Source organism: Calypte anna, chromosome 12, assembly GCF_003957555.1.
Source record: "Calypte anna isolate BGI_N300 chromosome 12, bCalAnn1_v1.p, whole genome shotgun sequence".
Lineage (NCBI taxonomy): Eukaryota > Metazoa > Chordata > Aves > Apodiformes > Trochilidae > Calypte > Calypte anna.
Genome location: NC_044258.1, coordinates 7,137,302 through 7,157,671, shown reverse-complemented (window position 1 = coordinate 7,157,671; position 20,370 = coordinate 7,137,302). Strand labels below are relative to the sequence as shown.

Sequence of the window (20,370 nt, the reverse complement as noted above, 5' to 3'; positions counted from 1 at the left end):
TCCCCGAGGGGTGGCCGGGACTGCAGCGGGGTGTCCGGGACTGCAGTGGAAGTGGCGCTGTGGGCATCTCGTACTTGGTGCCAGGGTAGCAGGTGTCCCTGGTGACCCACAACACGTACACCCACTTCCCGGGAGCAGCCCCAAGCCCCCCACTACCCTCTCCCAAGGTCCATCATGGAGTCGGGTTAAGCACCCCGTGTCACCCCTCTCCACCCTACTCGCGCATACGGGGCTTTACTCCAGCCGGCCCCAGGCCCGGGCACGACGCCAGCTCGTTAGCGAAGCCTTATTAATGCTGCAGCCCGCTCCCACGGGAACAGGCCTGATCCTTCCACGTCGGGCCCACGGACCCCACGGCGGGGCTGCGAAGGGAAGGGAGGGGGCTACAGCCCTTCCCTTGGCAGCGGCTTCTAGAGTGGATCACCCACTGCTGCCCCCTCCCTGCTCCGGAGATGCCAGCTCGGGGGTGAGGAGGAGCTGGGGGGCCCAGGGGATCGGCGAGGGGTTGACACGGGGCTGGGAGGGTTTCTGGGCAGGGGCCAACCCCCGGGGGTCAGATGGCACAGCTCCTCGTCTTGCGCGGGGATTCTGGTTCTCAGGGGAGAGCCCTGGGAACTGCGGTGGGCAAGTGCCAAGGTACCCTCTCCTCGAGAGTACAACAGCGGCTGTGTGCTCCACCCTGCCCGGTCCCATCCTGCCCATCCCTTCCCACGCTCACCCCCAGCCCTGGCACCCTCCACATCAGACAAGGTGGCACGTGGGTCTCCAAGGGCTAAGCCACCACCTTGCCACACCTTGTCCCCACAGTGGCCCTGAGGCGCAGCATCTCCCCAACACCACCAGCTCAGGGCTGCACCCCTCTCTCTGCCCCCAAAAGCACCCCAGGGCCCAACGTACAGCACCCAGACTCCAGCTCCCTCCCCATGGCTGCCCCGGGCACATCGATGCCACGGGCCCCCTACCCCGAGCACACCGAGTCCCCCCGCGGGGCGGGTCCCGCGGGTGGCGGGTGAGACCCCGCTCCCTCGCGCGCCCAGGCCACCGGGGCCACGCCCCCTCACCACCGAGTCCCCGCCTGCCGCCCCGCCCTTCCCCTGGCCCCGCCCTTCCCCTGGCCGCGCGCGCCGGGGCGGGCGGGGCCGGTCCGGTGGGAGCCGCGGGCGCGCGCAGCAGCCGCCGCCGCCGCCGCCGCCATGGGCTGCACCGTGAGCGCCGAGGACAAGGCGGCCGCCGAGCGCTCCCGCATGATCGACAAGAACCTGCGGGAGGACGGCGAGAAGGCGGCGCGGGAGGTGAAGCTGCTGCTGTTGGGTGAGACCCCCCGGGACGCCCACAGAAACAACCCCCCGGGACACCTCCGGGCTCCCCGGGCCCGCCGCCACGCCCCGGATTGCCCGGCGGCCAGGCGCGATACCAAGCGGCGGCAGCTGCCGGCCCTGCCTTGGTATCACTCAGAAGCGGGATGCTGGGCCCAGCCCTGGCGTCGGTATCCCCCCCCCCCACCCCTCGCGATGGGAAGTCGGCCCCAAGGAACCCCCCCCGAGGAGTGGGGTCCCCCTCCCCCGCCCCAGGCTTCCGGGTTCCCCCAGGAGTGGGTGCTGGCCCCACCGTAGGCCTTGGGGATCCTCCCCAGGAGTGGGGTGTTGATCCTGTCCCACGAATCTTCTGTGGGAGTGGGTTGCAGGCCCTGAAGTAGTCCCTGGGGGTCTCCACTGGGGTGGGGTGTTGGTCATAACCCAGGGTTTGGGGATTCCACTTGGAGTGGGGGTGCCAGCCCCACTACAGGCTTTGGGGACCCCCAGGGAGCAGGGTGCTAGCCCCACTACAGGCTTTAGGGGTCCTCTCAGAGTGGGCTACTGGCCCTACAGCCAGCCATGGTGTCCCCGAGAAGCAGGGTGCTAGCCTCTCCCCAGACCGTGGGGTTTCCCCCACAAATGGGGTGCCAGCACACCCTCACTATGTTGCTCTTTCCCCAGCCCCATCGCTATCCAGCCTTGGCACATCTCTTGGGAGTGCAAGTGGGAGCATCCTCACCCTCCTGGCTGGCCCCCACCAGTAGAGAACCCCAAAGTGCGAGCACTCCAACCCACCTGCAGCCCGGGTGCCCCGGCAGCTCAGGTGGAGGGCCCTCCATGGGCTCCCCCCAGCCCCATGCTGGCTGGGGTGGAGGCTGACAGGCACCCGTTGCCCACTCTGGGATGGGCCCAAGCCCCTCGAACTCACCTTCGCCCTCCCCTCGCTGTGGGGGAGCAGGGGCCTCGGACCCCCCAGCCCACGGGCGCCCTGCCCCACGGGTACCCGATTCCCATACCGATAACGGGCCGCTCGCGCTCTTCAAAGCGCCCCGGCGATGCTCCTGTGGGCGTTCACAGACCTGCCCTCCGCCTGCGGGCAAGGCAGCCGCTTTCATTTTTTTTTTTTTTTTTTTTAATAACTCCCAGTCGGGGTTGTTTTTTCTTTAATTCCGTTTCTTAAATTTCCCAGGGAGAGCCCCGCTCCAGGTGTGAGGCAGGAGCGTACGGGGCTCCCACGGCACTTTAGGGTGGGGGGACCCCGGGATGGGTGGAGAAACCCCCGGCTGCTGCCTGGGGAGAACCGGCAGAAAATGTCTTTCGGCTCGTCGCCATCGGCAGAGGAAGCAGCCGGCAGCAGGAAGTCACGCCGAAATCCGGCAGCCCTTTATTTGCTCAACCTCTGCCTGCCTTGAGAAAGACGTAATTAACGCCTCGAAATGCTCGTTTAACAGAGCGTTTGGGGTTTTTAGGTTTTATTGTTTTATTTTTGCCGTGCCGGCGGCAAGACCCATCTTGGGGAAGCTTGAGTGAGGGTCTGCGCCGTCAGTGGTGGGAGGGGCTCGGCTGTTGTGCAAGCTCACCAACCCGCTTGTTTCCGGGGTGGGGAGGGTGCCGGTGGGGTGAAACCCCCCGGGGTTTGCAGACTGTTGTGGGAACACGTGCTCCCCTTCTCTGTGAGCTGCTCTTGTGACGGGCCTTGCTGCTGTCTTGTCTAAGGGTGAACCAGGGTGCAGCTGCCCTGGGGGGTTGGCACCCTCTTTTCTCAGGGCTTTTGGTGCTGTTGGCTCTGGGTGGCTGGACTGGGGGAGCCAGTCAGTGAGGGTTGTGGCAAGGGCTGGGTGGCCAGCATCCCTGTCTCTGTCTCCTGCTCTGTCCCTAAGCAGAGGCAGGAGGAGGATGGTGGCACTCCCTTCTGCCAGGGCCAGCATTTGTGAGTGCTGTTTCTGATCTCATCTGGTTTCTGAACCCAAAAAATAGAGCAAATGAGCTCCTTTTACTTTATTTATTTATTAAATGTTTTTTTTTCCCCTCACAGCTGTTCAGGTGTAAATAGTGCTGGAGTCTTGGGTCACTACTTCCCATTTCCGAGCTGACCCATGGCCGGAAAATCCTTCCAAGCAGGCAGGGAGGGGCTGGGTACATGGAGTTATCATTGTCCCACCCCAGGGGCTGCTGCTTGCAGCACTGCCTCCTTCACAAGAACTCCTCGAGGTGGCAGTGCAGTTCCCAGGGGATGCTCCCACATCCCTGTTGCCTGCTGGTTTTGCCCCCATGACTTGAAGAAAATTCAGGAGGAGAAACTATGGAGGAACGTGGTTTCACCTTCCATCCTAAATCATCCTGTAGCATGAAGGGGAGTTGCTTCTCCTAAGCACTGTGTGGTTTTGTGGTTTTTGCTGGTGACTTGTGCTGTCCCACAGCAGGGCTGGGAACTGCAGGACAGGACACGGTGACAGCACAAAGTATTGGTATCGGTGTACAGTGGTGGCAGTGGGAGCATAGGGTTGAACTGGCCTCCAGCACCATGGAAGGCTTGGGTATGGCTGGCAAAGCCATTGTGGGGCATGGTACCATGCTCCATGTGTGGCTGTGAGCCTGCTTCTGTTTTTCCTCCACTCTCTGTGTCCTGGGGAGCAGAAACCTCCCAACCTTTTGGTGCTGAGAGAGGCTGGGAGCCACCACCAGCATCTGGAGCATCACGCCATGCAGCAGTGCTCAGCCCACTGGAGTCACCAGCCCTCCCTGCCCTGCCCGTGGAGCTGGGATGCTCTGTGGGGATGCAGGATTGCAGCAGGCAGGTGGTCCCTGTGCTCAAAGCTCCTAATTCCTTATCTTTCTGGAAAAGGATTAAAAAGCAAAACTATTTCTGGGTGGTCCAGGAGGCATTTGAAGCTGGGAAGGTGCCCAAGGTAGGAGAAGGTACTGGTGGGTTGATCCCCAGTGGTTTTTGGTGCTGGGGTGCTATCCTCAGGACGAGGATACTCCCCTCACATCCCACCCCACTGAGTGGGGAGCAGCTGCCTGTACCAAGCCCTGCTGCTGTGGCTGGGGTGAGGGCAGCCAGGGCAGGGCTCAGCAACGTGTTTTTTTTGTTGTTGTCTTTTGGGTTTTTTGTTTTTTGGGTTTGTTTTTTTTTTTTTTGGCTCACATAAAAATAGAGGAAGGGAGGGACCAGCTGTGACTTTCGGAGGCTTCGTGTCCCTGACGTTGCCCTGGGCTCCTGTGCAGGCGGATGCCTTTTCTGCACTTTGTCCCATCTTGGGGTTTTGTTTTTGTCCCTCTTCCCGCTCCAGCCCAGGGTGATGGGAGGGGACCGAGTCCCCCATTTGATGGGGACATTGGTGGCACACTGGTGGGTGCTACAGGGGAGAAGGAGGAAGAGGAGGAGGGGAGAGTTCAGTGCTTTTAATTCCAGGGGAACCCCACATCCTACCCCCTGGATCAGGATGGGAGGAAGGAGCTTGGTACCCAGGCGCTGGGATGGGTCACCCCCATGTCCCCTCTGGTGATATCTTAGGTGCAGGCAGCTGCCTGCAACTCAGCAATGAGTACTTGGGCATTGCCCAGAGAGGCATCAAGCTTGTGTGTGTATGTTTTACATATATTTTTACATATTTTTTGTATATATACAGAAATATACATTACTCTTTTGTCTGAAGCAATAATTAATTGATTTATATGGATACTAAAAAGCAGATACAGAGCTTTCCCTGTATATGCCCTTACAGAAGAAGGGCACTGCTGCTACTGTAGCCAGTTTCCTGCTCCAGGCCGGAGCACAGGTTTCCGTGCTGGAGGCTGTCTGAATCACCAGAGCTGGGGGAGCTGAGTAATCCTCCAACCCCCTGGTGGAAAACCCACGGAGGGGAGCAAGGTACTGGTGGCATCCTGGCTGTATGGGTGGGTGGGCCCACAGCCCATCAGAAAGAGATGGAAGGGATGGTGGCACCCAGGTGTGGGGACATGGCACTGCTGTCTGTGGCATGGACTGCACCAGAGCCCCTTGGATGTTTGGAGGGGAGAAATATGGGGAGCATCGTGGTAACCCCATGTCTGGAGCAGTTGGGGGGTCATGGTGGTTGATGGTCTTCCGGAACCCCCTTTTCTATGTCTGAAACCCAGAATTGATGCTGGTGACCCCAAAGGTGTTCAGAGAGAGGGGACAGGTCACTGCCTGTGCCAGAGGGGGAAGGTACAGAGATGGCTGGTACCAGGAGGGGCGAGGAACTGATACGGCTGAGGCAGAAACAGAACAGCAAAGTTCTGAGATTCTTGGAAAAAGTCTGGCACAAGGATGTTTTTGTCCATCTTGCCAACAGCAGTGGCCCTTGTCGGCAGTGGGGGTGTGTTTGCTGTGCTTCCCCCGGGAAAGTGTCCCCAGACCACCCCCTCTTCCCTTGTGAGCTCCAAATGTCTTTCCCACTGCCAAATTATTTGGTTTATTTTTGTGGGTTAATTGCCGGGCTGGGATGACTCTCCTTGGATGGTAGTCAATGCATCTGCACCTCCCTGGTATCTCTCGATTTTTGGAGGTCTTGCCTGGGACACAGCATCCCCCCAGCTGCCAATGCCAAGGCTCCTCCTGGGAAGCAGCCAGCCCTGTGCCGGAATGGGACGGCCACTGGGAAAAATGCCCTGTGTCACTGTGGGGTTTTAAAAAAACTCGATTATTTTTACAGCAATTTTCCATCTATTTTGGGTGGGAAGGAAAATGCTGAGGGGAATCTCTTTTTATTATTTTTTAAGTCTTTAGGGTAAATCTGCTTTTAACACACCCCTTCAAAAGTCCTGTTTGATGACAAGGACCTTGTGGGTGCTGATGGGAGTGGGGTCTGCAGCCACTCCCTGTCCAGCTGTCTGCCCAGCCATCCTGTGGGAAGGGGATAGGCAGATTTGCCCAGCAGGAAAAACCCTCAGCAAATCCAGGCACAAATAAGAGCTGCTGTTTGCTGGGCCGGGAAGACTTGTCAGCACAATGCTGGGGATGGGGCTGGCCCTAGACCTGCTGGTGGATTAAATTCCTGTAATAAGGAATATTTTCCAGCTGTGCATCACTTCCATCCATTCATGAATGTTTGAAGGCATAAAACAGAAGGGTGCTTCACAGCAATATGCAAAATTGCTTTTTGGGGATGTGGGGTGAGGTGGACCCCAAAACCTGTGGCCTGCTTCTTAAATTCATGGAATTACATATATGCTGCCCAGAAATACATTGTATATATTGCATTAAATATAATGTTGTCCAGGAAGCAGCTTAAATCATGGGCTGCAAAATACATGTTGGCTGCAACAATTTCTTCTTGGTGGATTAATGGAACGCTTTGGAGCCTGGCAGCTGCTTGCTTATTTTAGATTTTTGAAGATTGCTTTTAACGAAAAAAAAAAGGGGGGGGGAAATTCAGTCCGAGTGAGTTCTCCCTTCTTATTTTTGACAGATGCTGCTCTGGGAATGAACACTGCCTTGTCCCAGCAGGCAGGGCCCGGTGGTGGTGTAACCCCATATTGGGGGGGTTTCTTCCCATTGCCTGCAATATGTAGCCAGTGTTGGGGGCTGAAGGATGTGAAGCCCCCATGATCCTGCATGCTTTGGGTCGGAGGGTGGAAACGGGCCGCTGGCACCCTGCCCAGGGATTGTTTTGGGGCTGAATGGGCGGCAGCTGGGGTTTTCCGGGGATTGGAAGCCCTTCCTCTCCGCCGTGCTCGCCCGGGGGGGCCGGGAAGGATCCTCCGCCCTCGGCTGGGTGTGACCCGGGGTGCAAATGCTGGGAGTGACACTTCGGGGTGGGGGAGAGGGGGAAATGCGCCGCTTCCCCAGCAATTACCTGACCCCGTTCGTTAGGCAAACGTGGTGATTTGAAAAGGAAATTGGGAGCGAGGGGAAGGCTAATTACTGTCAGCCTGCCGGCGGTGACTGACACTGCCGGGAGCGGGCAGGAGGTCCCGGGGAGGGCTGTTCAGGGCAGAACACGACTGTCTTGTCATCTCACCCCAGGGACACTTATCAGCGGAGTCCTCTCTTGCTGTATGCCTCAGTTTCCCTTCCCATCGACAAAGGGCATGGTGAGTGCAGCCAGCCCTGACTGCTGAGCCCAGCAGTACGGGTCAGCGTTGCCAGAAACCAGAGGAATTTAGTGGAAAAAATGAAGGGATACACTGAATCCTTCCCCACCCTGCTCTCAGCTCCGGACAGGGGTTGCCAGCACTGACCACGGAGGCTGGCTGGGCTGTGCCTGGTGCCATGTCAGCATCTTGAGGGTGCCGGCGGAGGCTGGGTCGGCAGAGCTGGGCGGTGCCATGTCCCGGCAGTTCTGGAGAGCCCCGCTGAGCTGAGCTGACCTCGGGGCTTGAACAAGGCCTTTGAGATGTGGGGTCTGTATAGCATCTATATGGCCCCCTGTGCACGCCCATCACCTGTAGGTTGCATTCCTGCCATTTGCACGGGCATGGGCAGAAGGCATTTGTTTCTTGCCACTATGTCTCAGCTGGCATGGCAAGCTGTTTTTCCCACTTAATTTTAGCATAATCTCAATTTAATTTTTTTTTTAACACTACAATGTCTTTTCCCCTCTCTGGCCGTGCTGGCACAGCCCTGCCACTGCCTGCTTGGAGCCTCCCATAAGGGCAGCTCAGGGGCTGAGGGTAGCACTGAGGAGGACCCCCGAGAGTGGTGGAAGAGGACACAGGGATGGACTCAGCTTGTGGGATCCCCTGGTATAAGCACCTTGAGGTGTGGTCCCTGCCAAAAGGGGCTCATACTGCTGGGGGTTCCATGGTGAGGCAAGCTAGATGTTCATCCATCTCAGTATCACTCTGTCTGGAGAGGGGACAAAGTGATATGCACCGTTCTTTTCAGCTTCCCCTTTCAGCTTCCTGTTCTCTGCAGCCAGGGTGACTCTTGACTTTGCTCCTTCCCCAGTCCCATCCTGGAAAGGGAGGGGCACACTGAGAGGGATCTGCATGTCAGCTTCACAAGGGTGACATCCCCGAAGGGGATAGGGTGGCAGAGGGGGAGCCTTAAGTGCCCAGCTGTCCCCTCTGAACCCCTGGCATCCTGTGTTTGGATGCTGGAAAATAAACCCACCTCAAAAGCCATCAGCTTCCCCTGCTGGCAGCTGCCTCTGCAGCTGGGCCAGGGCATGGGACCCAGAGGGCTGGCAGTGTGTTCTGGTTCAGAAGCAACCCGCGAGTGGCTGATCCCGTCGGGAGCTGCTGGAGCTGGCTGGCGGAGGTGGAAGCCTCTTCCCGAGGCTTCCTGAGCCCCTGCCTGTACCTGCTGGCACCAGCATCTCAGTGTTCTCACTCCAGTTGTGGGCATGTGGTGGGGCTGGTGCTGCATCATCCCCCAGTGCAATAGGGATGTGGGATCCAGCAGCTGGGGTGAAAGCCAATAGGCAGGGCCCATCCAAGCATCTGCTTCTGCCAACACTGAGAGCTCTTTTCTGATGGCTGAAGCACCCACCACACTCCCTCCCCAGGCTGGGGGTTCCCAGTAGGGTAGGGAAGGAGGTTGGTGGCTCATCGCCACTTCTCATGTCTCCACAGGTGCTGGCGAGTCTGGGAAGAGCACCATTGTCAAACAGATGAAGTAAGTGGTCCTTTCTATGGCTGATACCCTGTGGACCTCAGCCACAGGCTCACAAACCAGTGGTGGCTGGGGAAACCTCCCTACTGGTGTTGCCACAAAGCACGCATGGGAGGTGCTTCACAAAGGGCTGACCTTGCCTGTGTCTCTTCCCTGCCCCAGGATAATCCATGAGGATGGATACTCAGAGGAGGAGTGCCGGCAGTACAAAGCTGTGGTCTACAGCAACACCATCCAGTCCATCATGGCCATCATCAAGGCGATGGGGAACCTGCAGATTGACTTTGGAGACTCCTCCAGAGCAGTGAGTACCCGACCTGCTCCTGCTGGCAGGATAGCAGGCAGTGACCTCCAGGCACTGTCAGTGGTGGGGAGTTTGGTGGGACATAAAAAGATGTGCCCTAAACTGGACCAGGCTTAAGGGTGGCCCTGCCTAAGTCCTCTGCTCCCCAGCCAGCTGTGGCCTCTACTCCTTGGTGCTGGGGGTGGGGGAACCCAAAGCATAAGCCATGAGTGGCCTGTCATGGCATGGCTCCTGTGGATGCAGGGGATCTCATTTCCATCCACTGCCAGATCTCTTGGCTTGCTGTCTGGGAGGGACGTGGTGGGCTCTAGCCAGGTTTTCTGGGGCAGAGCAAGCCTCCATAACCCCGTGCTGCTGGTCATGCCCTGGCTTTATCCTGTAGGATGATGCTCGGCAGCTGTTTGCGCTCTCCTGCACTGCCGAGGAGCAGGGCATCATGCCTGAGGACCTGGCCAACGTCATCCGGAGGCTGTGGGCTGACAATGGGGTGCAGGCGTGCTTCAACCGCTCCCGAGAGTACCAGCTGAACGACTCAGCTGCCTAGTGAGTACCCCTGCTCCTCTCCCCCAGCTCCGAGCTGTGTGGGATGTGTTGCTTTCATTGGGCAACAGAATATCCCCCCCGAGGGCTGCCGTTCCCCATCCTGCCCGGCGCTGGGTAACCGGAGCAGAACTGGGAAGGCAGATGTTTCATAAGCTGTTTCCTCCTCTGTCGGGGTGCTGCGTCCCCTGGGATGGGGGGCAGCAAGGCATCCCCCTCCTGTCATTGCTCCATGCCCACTGCCCTTCCTTGGAATTCTCTCCACTGGCCTCTGCATCCTGAGATGTCCCCCCCACCCCCCCAGTGTGAGCACAGCCAGGCATCCTGCCCAGCCCCGTGCCCATAGGCATGGGCAATGAAGACAGGAAATAACCCCAAAGAAGCACCAGGGACCCTTACATCTGAGTAGGATGAACAGGCTGCACAAAAGGGGCTACTTGTGAAGTTTAACTGAATTAACACAGAAGGAGCTGGCATTATGCTGACGTATTAACCAGCAGGCCAGTGTTTAGCTAGATAAATTGCCTGCATCTGTTTGGGTTTATCCCTGAAGAGATTTAATAAATAAGTTAATCTGTCTAAAGTATGATTGCTGGAGAGGGCGTTGCAGCCGAGGCCACATGCAGCTCGCATGGTGCCCTCCTGCCCTCCCTGCCCAGGACTGCAGCAAAGGAATGTGTTGGGGAGCTCCTGGTGTGCCAGGAAACCCCCACCAAAGCTGGTCTCTTGAGCACCCTCGAGACTTGCCACCATCCTGGGGCTACATGGTCTCCCCCTGTGCCAGCCCAGCTGTCCCCTCCTGCTTGGCACCGGTGCCAAGGGTTCCCCTTCTGCGTGGAGGTCATGGAGGGAAGAGGTTAGTAGGAGAGCTCCAGGCAAGCACTGACCCCAGAGAAGCTCCTGCTGGTGCTTTCCTCCAGCACCCGTGGGTTTCACTTCCTCCTGCCTGGCCCCCCCCCACCTTCACGGGCCCCTTAGCCCCATTGCTCCCCCCAGCTCCTGCCAGCACGTCCCTGGCAGGGTCATGAGGTACCCTGGGTGCTGGTTTGGAGGAACACATGTACCTTGGCAGCTCTCACCCGCAGTTCCAGCAAATGCATCTGCAAAATGTCTGCAAATTATGTCTTGCTGTAGGTGTGTGTATAGAGCACTTGACACATGTGGTTTGGAGAAGTGTTTGTTAGGAGCCCCTTGAGGTGTTTTCTTCCATCTTTTTCCAGCTGGAGACACTATGTGTAGCCATTGTCCCATCCATCCTTGCAGGGGACGGTGCTGCTCCCGCGGTGCTGCTTGCACAGGGCACCCAGTGGATTAGGAGCCTGTTAGTGGATTAGTGCCCAGGGTGGGCACTCACCGGCACCCCAGGGATGGGTGCGAGGTCCGAGTGCTGCCAGCATGCGCCTTGTGTGGCCCTGTGTGTGTTTCCTGTTTTTCTGTCAGCTGGAGGCCGCGTGTCTTTCCGGCTGTTTTTGAGCTGCTCTGTGGGGACGTGCTGGCCCCTGGCCCTCACACCCGTGGTGGGGTCCTGGAGCACCCATGGCTCCCTCTTTGCAGGGGGGTTTCCTGGAGCTGGTGAGCAGCTGTGCTGCCATCAGAGCCAGGGATCCCCGCAGCCTGGAGAGCTGTAATCTGGCTTTCACCAGATTATGTGGCTGCAAGCGCTTTAATTAACACAAGCTTAATTTGCTTAAAGGAGCCCGGTTATGTTAACCCAATTAAAGCAACGGGAGAAATGGAAACCCACCTTGATCCCCCTGGTAGCCTTCAGCTGGTCCCAGTAGCTTTGGGGAACTGAGGCACCGGGGTCTGGCAGGGCTGGGCGGGCAGTGCCATCCCAGGGGGGGCTTGGGGTAGGCAGCAGCCCCCGAGCCGCGCTGCTCCCCGTCCCTCCGGCCTCCCGCTTCCTCCCTGGCTGCCGGCCCTTTGTGTTTTTTGACTATAAATGGCACGGCGCCATCGATTGTTTCCGCCGGCGCTGCGGCTGGTTGTCATAGCAGTGAATACTTTCCTCTTGCAGTTTCCCCCGTGCAAACAGCTGGGGGGGTGGTGGTGGGGGAGCCCCCCAGCCCCATCTGCTTCCTCTCCCCTGCCCCCCACCCCGAGTTCTCTGTGTCCTCTTGTCGCCCCAGCCCGGGCTGTGGGGTGACCCTGGTGTGTGGGTAGGATCTCCTGCCCTCCCTGGGCCGTGAGGTGACAGCAGGGTGTAAGTGATACCCCAGAACTGCCCACCTCGGATGGACCACGCAGACAGGGAACCCCCTGGGGTGGTGTGGGGATGTGCCGTGGGATTTGGGTGGGTCATGCCCCACAGTCGAGCTTCCACAGCACCATTCTGCTCCCTCCCCCAGCTATCTGAACGACCTGGAGAGGATAGCCCGTGCCGACTACATCCCCACCCAGCAGGATGTGCTGCGCACCAGGGTGAAGACCACCGGCATCGTAGAGACCCACTTCACCTTCAAGGACCTGCACTTCAAGTATGACCCACCCTTTCCCTTTTTGTGTTTTCTAAGGCAAAAAACCCAAACCAAACAAAAAACAAAACCAAGAAAACAACATCCTTTCTCCCCGTGCCGGGCTGGATCCTGTTGGCACCAAGCTCTCCGGGTTTGCTCATGGCGGGAGCCGCTGCCTCGGAAAGAGCGGAAAACGGCAAAATAGCTGGAGCAGCCTCAAAAAAGTCTTGCAGGGGGCGGCCCCAGCCTCTGGCGCGGAGGGGGGAGGGGGAGGTGTCCTTCATGCCGTGACGCTGCTTCCGCTGCAGTCGGGGTGCTGGGGGGGGGGCGGATAGGGGTCCCGGCATCGGGCATCGGTGCTGTTGCCTGCTGCTGACCAAGGGGTTGTTTTTCCACCGAAAACCCATGGGAAATAGCCAGGGCTCCGGTTTCCCAGGCAAGAAAAGCTGGCACCGCTTGCATCCCGGGGGATTTAGTCTGTAGCTGCCAGCAAAAAGGTCTGCTGGTACTGCCCCCAGCGTCGGGAGCCCCATTGCCACCCCAGTGGGCTGGAGGCACTTGGCCCGTTGCCCAGGCCGTGCTCTGGGGTGGCAGAAAGGCAAAGGTTTTGTGTGGCACAGCACTGCAGAAGCCTCCTGTCCAGCTGGGGGGTGGCTGTGGCATTGCTGACGGGCTCTTCTCCATGGTGGCAGGGCATCCTCTGCTGCCCATGGATCATCCTGGGATGCACTGGGATCATCCCCAGAGCCCCTCATGCTGCCCATAATCCTGCTGAGCTGCTTGGTGAAGTACCCCTCAGTCCAAAAGCCCAGACACCACTCTGCCCCTGGAATGGGCAGCAGGTGCTGGGGCAGATCCATGGTGCTGGCACAACCCCTGTGGTTAGGACACTGTGATCGGCCTGTCCTGGTGCCAACAGCTCCTGCTCTAGGAAATTTTCAGCCAAGGAAACTGAGGCATGGAGTGGGGTGAGTGAGGTAGGGCTGGGAGCTGCCACCCAGCACTATGTTATCTCCCTTCCCAGGATGTTTGATGTGGGTGGCCAGCGCTCAGAGCGGAAGAAGTGGATCCACTGCTTCGAGGGAGTGACAGCCATCATCTTCTGCGTGGCCCTGAGTGCCTATGACCTGGTGCTGGCTGAGGACGAGGAGATGGTGAGCTGGGGGGCTGGATGACGCTTGCACCATGACCCATCCCCTCCTCAGGGGGCTGGGGGGGCACCCCCTTCTTGGTGGCCACCAGCTCCCTTGCCACTGTGACCTAAGCTGGACCCTTGGCACCTCCTGCCCAGGGGTTGCAGCAGGTTAGGCAGCAGTGAGGTGGGCACTGTCTGGGGGTCCCTGCCCATCTCAGGCTACTGTCTCCCACACCAGAACCGCATGCATGAGAGCATGAAGTTGTTTGACAGCATCTGCAACAACAAGTGGTTCACAGACACATCCATCATCCTCTTCCTCAACAAGAAGGACCTCTTCGAGGAGAAGATTGTGCACAGCCCCCTGACTATTTGCTTCCCTGAGTACACAGGTACTGCTGGGACCCTTGGTGCCCCTCCTCAGTAGTGTGGCAGGAGAGGCTGGTAACGGAGAGGATGGCTCTCCTGTGCCCATGGAGTGGGGCACTGGGGCAGCAAGTGGAGTGCAATGTTTTTTGGGGTGCCTCAGAGGATAGGAGAGGATGGGGAGGTGACAAAAGACAGCACCCTTGGGGGGGTTTAGCTGGGACTCCCTCCCTGTGCCTGGGGAACATCCATCCCAGCACTGAGTTGGTGGTTGTGGCAGCAGGGGGAGCCAAGCCAAAATGCCTTTGGTGCTGGTGTTGGGGGTCCCTGGGCAACCATGGGGCAGCCTGGCATCTCCTCCTCCTCAGGGGCCAACAAATACGACGAGGCAGCCGGCTACATCCAGAGCAAGTTTGAGGACCTGAACAAGCGGAAGGACACCAAGGAGATCTACACCCACTTCACCTGTGCCACCGACACCAAAAACGTGCAGTTCGTCTTTGACGCCGTCACCGACGTCATCATCAAAAACAACCTGAAGGACTGTGGGCTCTTCTGAGGGCCGGCGCTGCCCAGGTGGGTGGTGGTCCTGTTGGAGGCCCCCCAGATGGGGTGGTCATGGAGCATCCTCTGGGAACAGGATGGGCACAGCCTCCTGCCGCTTCCGCGGCACAGGCTGGTGGCAGGTGCCTGTGCCCCTGTCCCCAGACCCCCCACACTCTCACCCCCCACTTTCTCCTAGGACCCCGGTCGTGCCAGCAAAGGAAGGACCATGCTGCCCCCCCACTCCTGCTTCTCTTCGGTTTCATCCCTCTGCCCTCACCCCATAAAGAGACTTTTTGGTTGTCAGTGTGGGGACAGGGCCTGTGTATCTCCCGCCATCCTCCTTCTCACCGGCGTCACCCCTCCTGGGGAAAAAGAGGTTTTAATCTTGGTTTTTAACCCCTGACCTGCTCCAGTTCCCACCCCCCCATCCCCCCTGGTTATTCGCTCCTGAGCCCTGGCGCTCTCAGTGTTTACATTGCAAGTGTTGCTGGCACGGGGGGAACAGGGGGGTCCCCTTGGGACCACCCACCCGGCCGAAAACACGACCGATGACATTCCTTTTAGTAAATCAGAAAAGAAAGAAAAAAGGGAAAAAAAACCCCAAACCAAAATGCCACCCCCAAGCCCCCCGGAACTGCAAAAACAAAACAAACCACGCCACACCGGCTGGGACCAGGTTGCTTTTTAAAGACAACTTTTTACCAAACTATTTAAAAGCATCAAGTGCTACGTGGTGGCCAGCCCACCCCCAACCGTGTGCCTTGGGGGGGGGGGGCCTGCACCCCAGCCCCCCTCGTTGCCTCTCGCCCTGCCTCCCCAAGGGAGGGGCAGCCCCTGGCAGGCAGCGGCTGGGCAGGAGGGCGGGCAGGGGGATGCTGCCCGCTGCCTGTATCCCCCCCCTCTTCTTTCTAAGCCTAGTTCTGTAGGGCTAGCTGTTGCTGTACAGAGTGGCCCCTGCTGTCACCCCTCCCAAGCCTGGGGGGGGCCCCCTCAGCCGGTGCCCATGGCCTTGCTTTACCCACAGGATGTTTTACCGAATTCTTCACATGGTTTGAAATAATAAAATGTAGAAAGAAAAAAAAAGAAAAAAAAGAAAAAAAAAAAATAAAAAAAAATACTGATTTTCCCCCCTCACACTTCCCTGACCCTGGGGTGGGTGCTTCACCTCTGTGGGTGGTCTGGGAGGTCCCTAAAGCTGGGAGAGAGACATGGGATGGGCTGGCATCACCTGGGGGGTTCTCCTCTATCTCCTGGGTGTGGGGGTGAGGGCAGCAGCAGGAAGAGCTGAGGGCTGGCTCCCCCCCCCCTAGGGGTTCTGGTTCAGCAGCTGGGGGTGCTGTGGGGGGGGCAGCCATGACCATCCCCCAGCCCTGCAGCAGGAGGGTGGTGGCATTAAGGGGTTCCTGGCACCTAGGGGACCCCAGTCCTTTGGGACATGCAGTGGCCTGTGGCCCAGATGGAGATCTAGCACCCCTTAAACCTGTTGGGCCACATGGACCCCCAGCATCCTGCAGCACCCAGGGGACACCCAGTCGTCCCAGTGCAAAGGTCATCAGGGGAGTACCAGCACCCCTCAGCTCCAAGGTGTTTCTACCCCCCACAGCTCCAAGAGAACCCAGGACCACCCAGCACCCTCAGTTTCAAGGGGCACTGAGATCCTCAGCACTACCAAGCTCCAAAGGATACCTAGGGATCCTCAGCACCCAAGAGACCTTCCACACGTCCTCCAGCTCCAAGGGGTATCAGGGCTCTCCAGCACCCTTCAACGCTAAAGGGCATCCAGCACGCTGGGTCACCCATTGGCCCCAGCACCTCGAGCTACAGGGACCCCCCGTAGCACCCCAGTGGTTCAGGATGCCCCACAGTGGTGGCCAGTGGGAACGCTGGTGCAGGAGTGGGGGTGTGGGGCAGTATCCCCCACCCAGGGATGGCTCGGGCTGAGCAGGTCAAATCTAGGGGGTCCAGGGCAAGTGGAGATGGTTGCAGAGGTGGAGAGGGGTTAGTGGTGGGGCTGGGGAGGGGGTGCTGGGGCTCAGAAGAGGCCGCAGTCCTTCAGGTTCTCCTTGATGATGATGTCAGTGACCGCGTCGAAGACGAACTTGACGTTCTCAGTATCAGTGGCGCAGGTCATGTGGGAGTAGATCTCCTTCACGTCCCGCCGCATGTTCAGCTCCAGGAACTGCAGCTTGATGTAGTTGCCCGCGTCGTCGTAGGTGTTGGGACCTGGTGGCAGTGAGCAGGGTCACCTCCTGGGCTGGTGTGTGTCCCCCTGTGGTGGGTGCTGGCCCAGTGTCACCCAGCTCTCCCCGCGGGGCGGGCAAACCTTGCCTGGTCCATGAGTGATGCCAGTGCAGCATCTCATGGGGTGCTGAGGACACCTGGTGGGTATCTGGCAGGGTGCTAGCACTTAACTGTTCATCACTACCCCAGCACCACCCACCTGCACCCTGCCACCCTCACCGTCATAGTCGGGGAAGCAAATGCTGAGATGAGCCTTCTTGATTTTCTCCTGGAAGACGTCCTTCTTGTTGAGGAAGAGGACGATGGAGGTAGTGGCAAAGTAGCGGTGGTTGCAGATGCTGTTGAAGAGGTGCAGGCTCTCGTGCATGCGGTTCTGCAGAGGGACACAGCCCCATCAGCCCCACGGCGATTCCCACGTGGTGTTGGGGATGAAGCAGGGAGGAAGGTATGGCCTGGAGAGCCTTCCGTACCACTTCATCATCCTCCACTAGAACCATGTCGTAGGCGCTGAGGGCAGCGATGAAGATGATGCAGGTCACCCCCTCGAAGCAGTGGATCCACTTTTTCCGCTCCGAGCGCTGGCCACCCACGTCAAACATCCTGGGCAGGGTACGGTGGGGTCTGTAACACCTCCCAACACCCTGCCGAGCCCCCAGCACCAGCTCTCACCAGGGGTTCAGCCCCTACCTGAAGTTGAGGTCTTTGAAGGAGAACTGGGTCTCAATGATGCCGGTGGTCTTGACACGGGAGCGCAGCACATCCTGCTCTGTGGGGACGTAGCCGGGGGTCACCAGGCGCTCCAGGTCTGACAGGTAGCTGGCCGGGCATGTGGAGGGCATGATACAAGTGCTGGAACCCCCAAACCACTCCTGCCCCCACCCAGACACCACACCCCCCCCCACATACTAGCCAGCCGAGTCATTGAGCTGGTACTCAGAGGCACGGTCAAAGCAGGCCTGGATGCCTGTGTCCTTCCAGAGCCGCCCGATGATGTCTGACATCTCCTTGGGCATGGTGCCCTCCTCGATGGTGTCTGAGAGGTGCAGCAGCTTGCGGGCATCATCCTGTGAGAGAGAAGGGCTCAGCAGGGACAGGGGGATGGAAGGGACCTCCCTGATTGGTGTGGGGTGCTCCTCACCTGGCGAGCTGTGTCCCCATACTGGATGTTGAGGGTGGACATGGCCCGCACGATGGCCAGCATGGACTGGAGCGTGTTGCTGTAGATGATGGCAATGAATTCCAGGCATTCCTCCAGTGAGTAACCGTCCTGATGGATGATCCTGACCAGGGAGGGGGACACGGAGCTGAGCTGGGTGCCACAGGGTGAGGGCACCCATGGGTGTAGCATGGGGCTGGGCTGGGCGCCATGGAGCTGAAGGGGTGGATTCTCCCATGGCTTTGGCATGGGGCACCGGCAGGAGTGGTGGGACGGGGACACCCTGTGGAGCAGGCTGGTGACACAGGGGGGCATGGTCAGGCAGCACCCTATAGCACTTACTTCATCTGTTTGACGATGGTGCTCTTCCCCGACTCCCCTGCTCCTGTGGGGACAAACAATGGGTCCTAGTGGTGCCCATGCTGGCCCTCTGGGACCTCAGTTGCCTGGTATGGCGGGGGGACACCGGTGGCCATGCCAGGTTGCCAGAGTGGGATGGGGGGATTACAGCCTGGTGCCAGCAGGCATTAAGGTTGGGCTAAGCTGCTGTGGCTAATGGGATCTGCCGTGTCTCAGCCAGGGATGTGCTTGGAGACCTAGGGGAGGGGTAGGGGACAAGGTGGAATCACAGCCTTGCAACCCACCACCCAATGCCCCAGGCCTGCAGCAGCACAGGGGGATTTGTCTTGGTCTGGGGGGGCAGCCATGGCACCCATGACCCCATGTGTCCAGGGTGCCCCTTGGGCACCACTGGGGCAGCTGGGAGGGACCCACAGGGATGGGGTCTGCAGGGGTGAAGGGAAGAACAGGGGTGCTGGTGTTGGGGGGGTGGGGGTGGGGAGAGAGACGCTGTGTGGGCTCATTGGGTTTGGGGGATATCTGGAAGCTGGGGGAGGGGTCTTAATGAGGGATGTTCAGATGGGTGGTTGGGTTCAGGGTGCCTGGCAGGGCATGGAGAGCTGGAGAGTTGTTGGGTGAGCTGCTGAGATGAGCTGGATTAGGGAAGCCTGGGACTGGGGAGCTGTGGGGGTGAGTTGGATTGGCTTAGGGGTACCAAGGAGCCAAGAGAAACACTGGGTGGGCTTCTAGGTCAGCTGGCTGGGTTTCAGGCTACTGGGTGGGGTCAGGAAAATGTTGAGTGTGTTTTGGGATGGGCTGGTTGGTTTTAGGATACTTAGGAGCAGGGCATCTGCAGAGGTGACTTTTGGGCTGGGCTGGTTAAGTTTAGAGGGATCAGGGAGACTTTGGGTGGGATATTGAGTTGGGTTGATGTATTTTAAGAGTGCCTGGGAGCAGAAGGCTGTTGGAGACACTCTTGGGGTGGGTTGTCTGGGTTTAGGGGTGTTGAAGGCATCAGGAAAATATTGGGTGATCTATTGAGATGAGCAGCTTGGGTTTAGGGCTGCCTGGGAATGGCAGTGCTGTTGGGGTGGGTTGTCCGGTTTTAGGGGAGTCAGAAAAACATTGGGTGGGATTTTGGGGTGGACTGCTCAGGTTTGCAGGTGCATCTAGGGCAAGGGGAACATTGGGTCGGCTGGTTGGATTGAGGGGTGCCAGAAGGCAATTGGGCGAGATGTAGGGATGAGAAGAACAAAGGATGGGTATCCCCCAGGGTGCCCCCCTCATACCCAGCAGTAGCAGCTTGACTGTCCTGGCATCCTTCTCAGCGTCTTCTTTGAGCTTCTTCTCCAGCTCACGGGAGTGCTTCTCCTCAGCACTGGCCCCGGCACCCATGCTGGTCCCCGCTGCCCTGCGGCTCACCCGCTCCTTGGAGGTCAGCACCAGGATGGGCAACGCGTTCCAGCCTCCCGCAGCCTCCAGCGCTCGCCTCCCCGCGCCCGCCACCGACTGCTCCGCTGCCGCCACCGCTGCCCGCCCGATGTGGGACAAGGACAGGGGATAAGGTCCCAGGGGGCCGCCCGGAGGGGTGCTGTGCTCAGCACCCGAGGATTAAGCTGAGCTTCCCCCCGCCCTCCCCAGATAAACCCCCTGAAATCTGCAGCAGGCTGAGCTCAGCAATCCACGGCTCCCGGCATCAGCGCTTCTGCCAGGGGATGGGGGGGGGCACGCTTTGCCCCCAGCTGGGGCTGGAGACAGTGAACTGGCTATCCCCAGGGACATAGGACCCCTGCCCAACTCTGGCTTTTTTGTGGACCCTGGGGTGGTTGTAACTGAGGAGGTTCTGATGGGTCTGGCAGCGGCTGGGGCAGTGGGTGGAAATGTTTCCAATGTCACCAGCTCACACTGGTCACTGCTCCCAGTGACCACAGCTCCCCACCCACCTACCCTGTAAGCACTCCCAGTGTCCCCGGCTCCCTATGCCCAGTATCCCCAGGAACATCCTCCTGGTGCTCAAACACCAGCCCCAGTCACTCCACCCTGTCTTCTGAGCCCCCTTCGGGACCCTCCACCGATGTTCCCAGGCCTCCCACAGGTGCAGTGGTTAGTGTCCCCATCCACCCACCAATGCACTCCCATTGTCACCAGGCAAGCCCAGTGTCACCCCCTTCCCAAGTGTCCCCAGATCCCTCCAGCAGCACCTGCACAATGTCCTCAGGGATGCTTAGTACCCTCCCCAGGATCCTCCAAGCCTCTACCCAGTATCCCCCCAGTTTTGCCAAGCAATCCCAGTACCCCCCCAGTGGCTTCAGGACACCCGCAGCCAAAAAAAAATCCCCAAAGCCCCCACAACAACCAAGCACACCCCAAGGTACTCCTCTGCCAACTGCAGTGACCCCCTCAATATCCC

General features: G+C 59.0%; 2 protein-coding genes across 2 annotated transcripts; one reads left to right on the top strand and one right to left on the bottom strand.

The window, feature by feature from the left end:
• The first annotated feature begins 1,132 nt into the window (after positions 1–1,132).
• Positions 1,133–15,266, top strand: GNAI2 (G protein subunit alpha i2). Its single transcript, XM_030458359.1, has 9 exons — positions 1,133–1,311; positions 8,838–8,880; positions 9,040–9,181; positions 9,564–9,724; positions 12,070–12,198; positions 13,202–13,331; positions 13,551–13,704; positions 14,047–14,254; positions 14,421–15,266. The coding sequence occupies exons 1-8, from the start codon at positions 1,194–1,196 to the stop codon at positions 14,235–14,237; spliced, it is 1,068 nt and encodes a 355-aa protein (XP_030314219.1). The 5' UTR covers positions 1,133–1,193; the 3' UTR covers positions 14,238–14,254; positions 14,421–15,266.
• A 990-nt stretch (positions 15,267–16,256) lies between these two features.
• On the bottom strand, positions 16,257–19,355 carry GNAT1 (G protein subunit alpha transducin 1). Its single transcript, XM_008498982.1, has 8 exons — positions 19,250–19,355; positions 17,964–18,006; positions 17,604–17,745; positions 17,372–17,529; positions 17,153–17,281; positions 16,936–17,065; positions 16,685–16,838; positions 16,257–16,447 (listed from the first exon to the last, which is right to left on the bottom strand). The coding sequence occupies exons 1-8, from the start codon at positions 19,353–19,355 to the stop codon at positions 16,257–16,259; spliced, it is 1,053 nt and encodes a 350-aa protein (XP_008497204.1).
• Between the last annotated feature and the right edge of the window lie 1,015 nt (positions 19,356–20,370).

Excerpts from the sequence above, each read along its gene's own strand:
- GNAI2 (XM_030458359.1), top strand. The coding sequence starts at position 1,194 with ATGGGCTGCACCGTGAGCGCCGAGGACAAGGCGGCCGCCGAGCGCTCC. Across the intron at positions 9,182-9,563 it reads TTGGAGACTCCTCCAGAGCA|GATGATGCTCGGCAGCTGTT; the intron begins GTGAGTACCCGA and ends TTTATCCTGTAG. Across the intron at positions 12,199-13,201 it reads TTCAAGGACCTGCACTTCAA|GATGTTTGATGTGGGTGGCC; the intron begins GTATGACCCACC and ends CTCCCTTCCCAG.
- GNAT1 (XM_008498982.1), bottom strand. The coding sequence starts at position 19,355 with ATGGGTGCCGGGGCCAGTGCTGAGGAGAAGCACTCCCGTGAGCTGGAG. Across the intron at positions 17,530-17,603 it reads ATGGGGACACAGCTCGCCAG|GATGATGCCCGCAAGCTGCT; the intron begins GTGAGGAGCACC and ends TCTCTCTCACAG. Across the intron at positions 17,066-17,152 it reads TTCAAAGACCTCAACTTCAG|GATGTTTGACGTGGGTGGCC; the intron begins GTAGGGGCTGAA and ends TACCCTGCCCAG.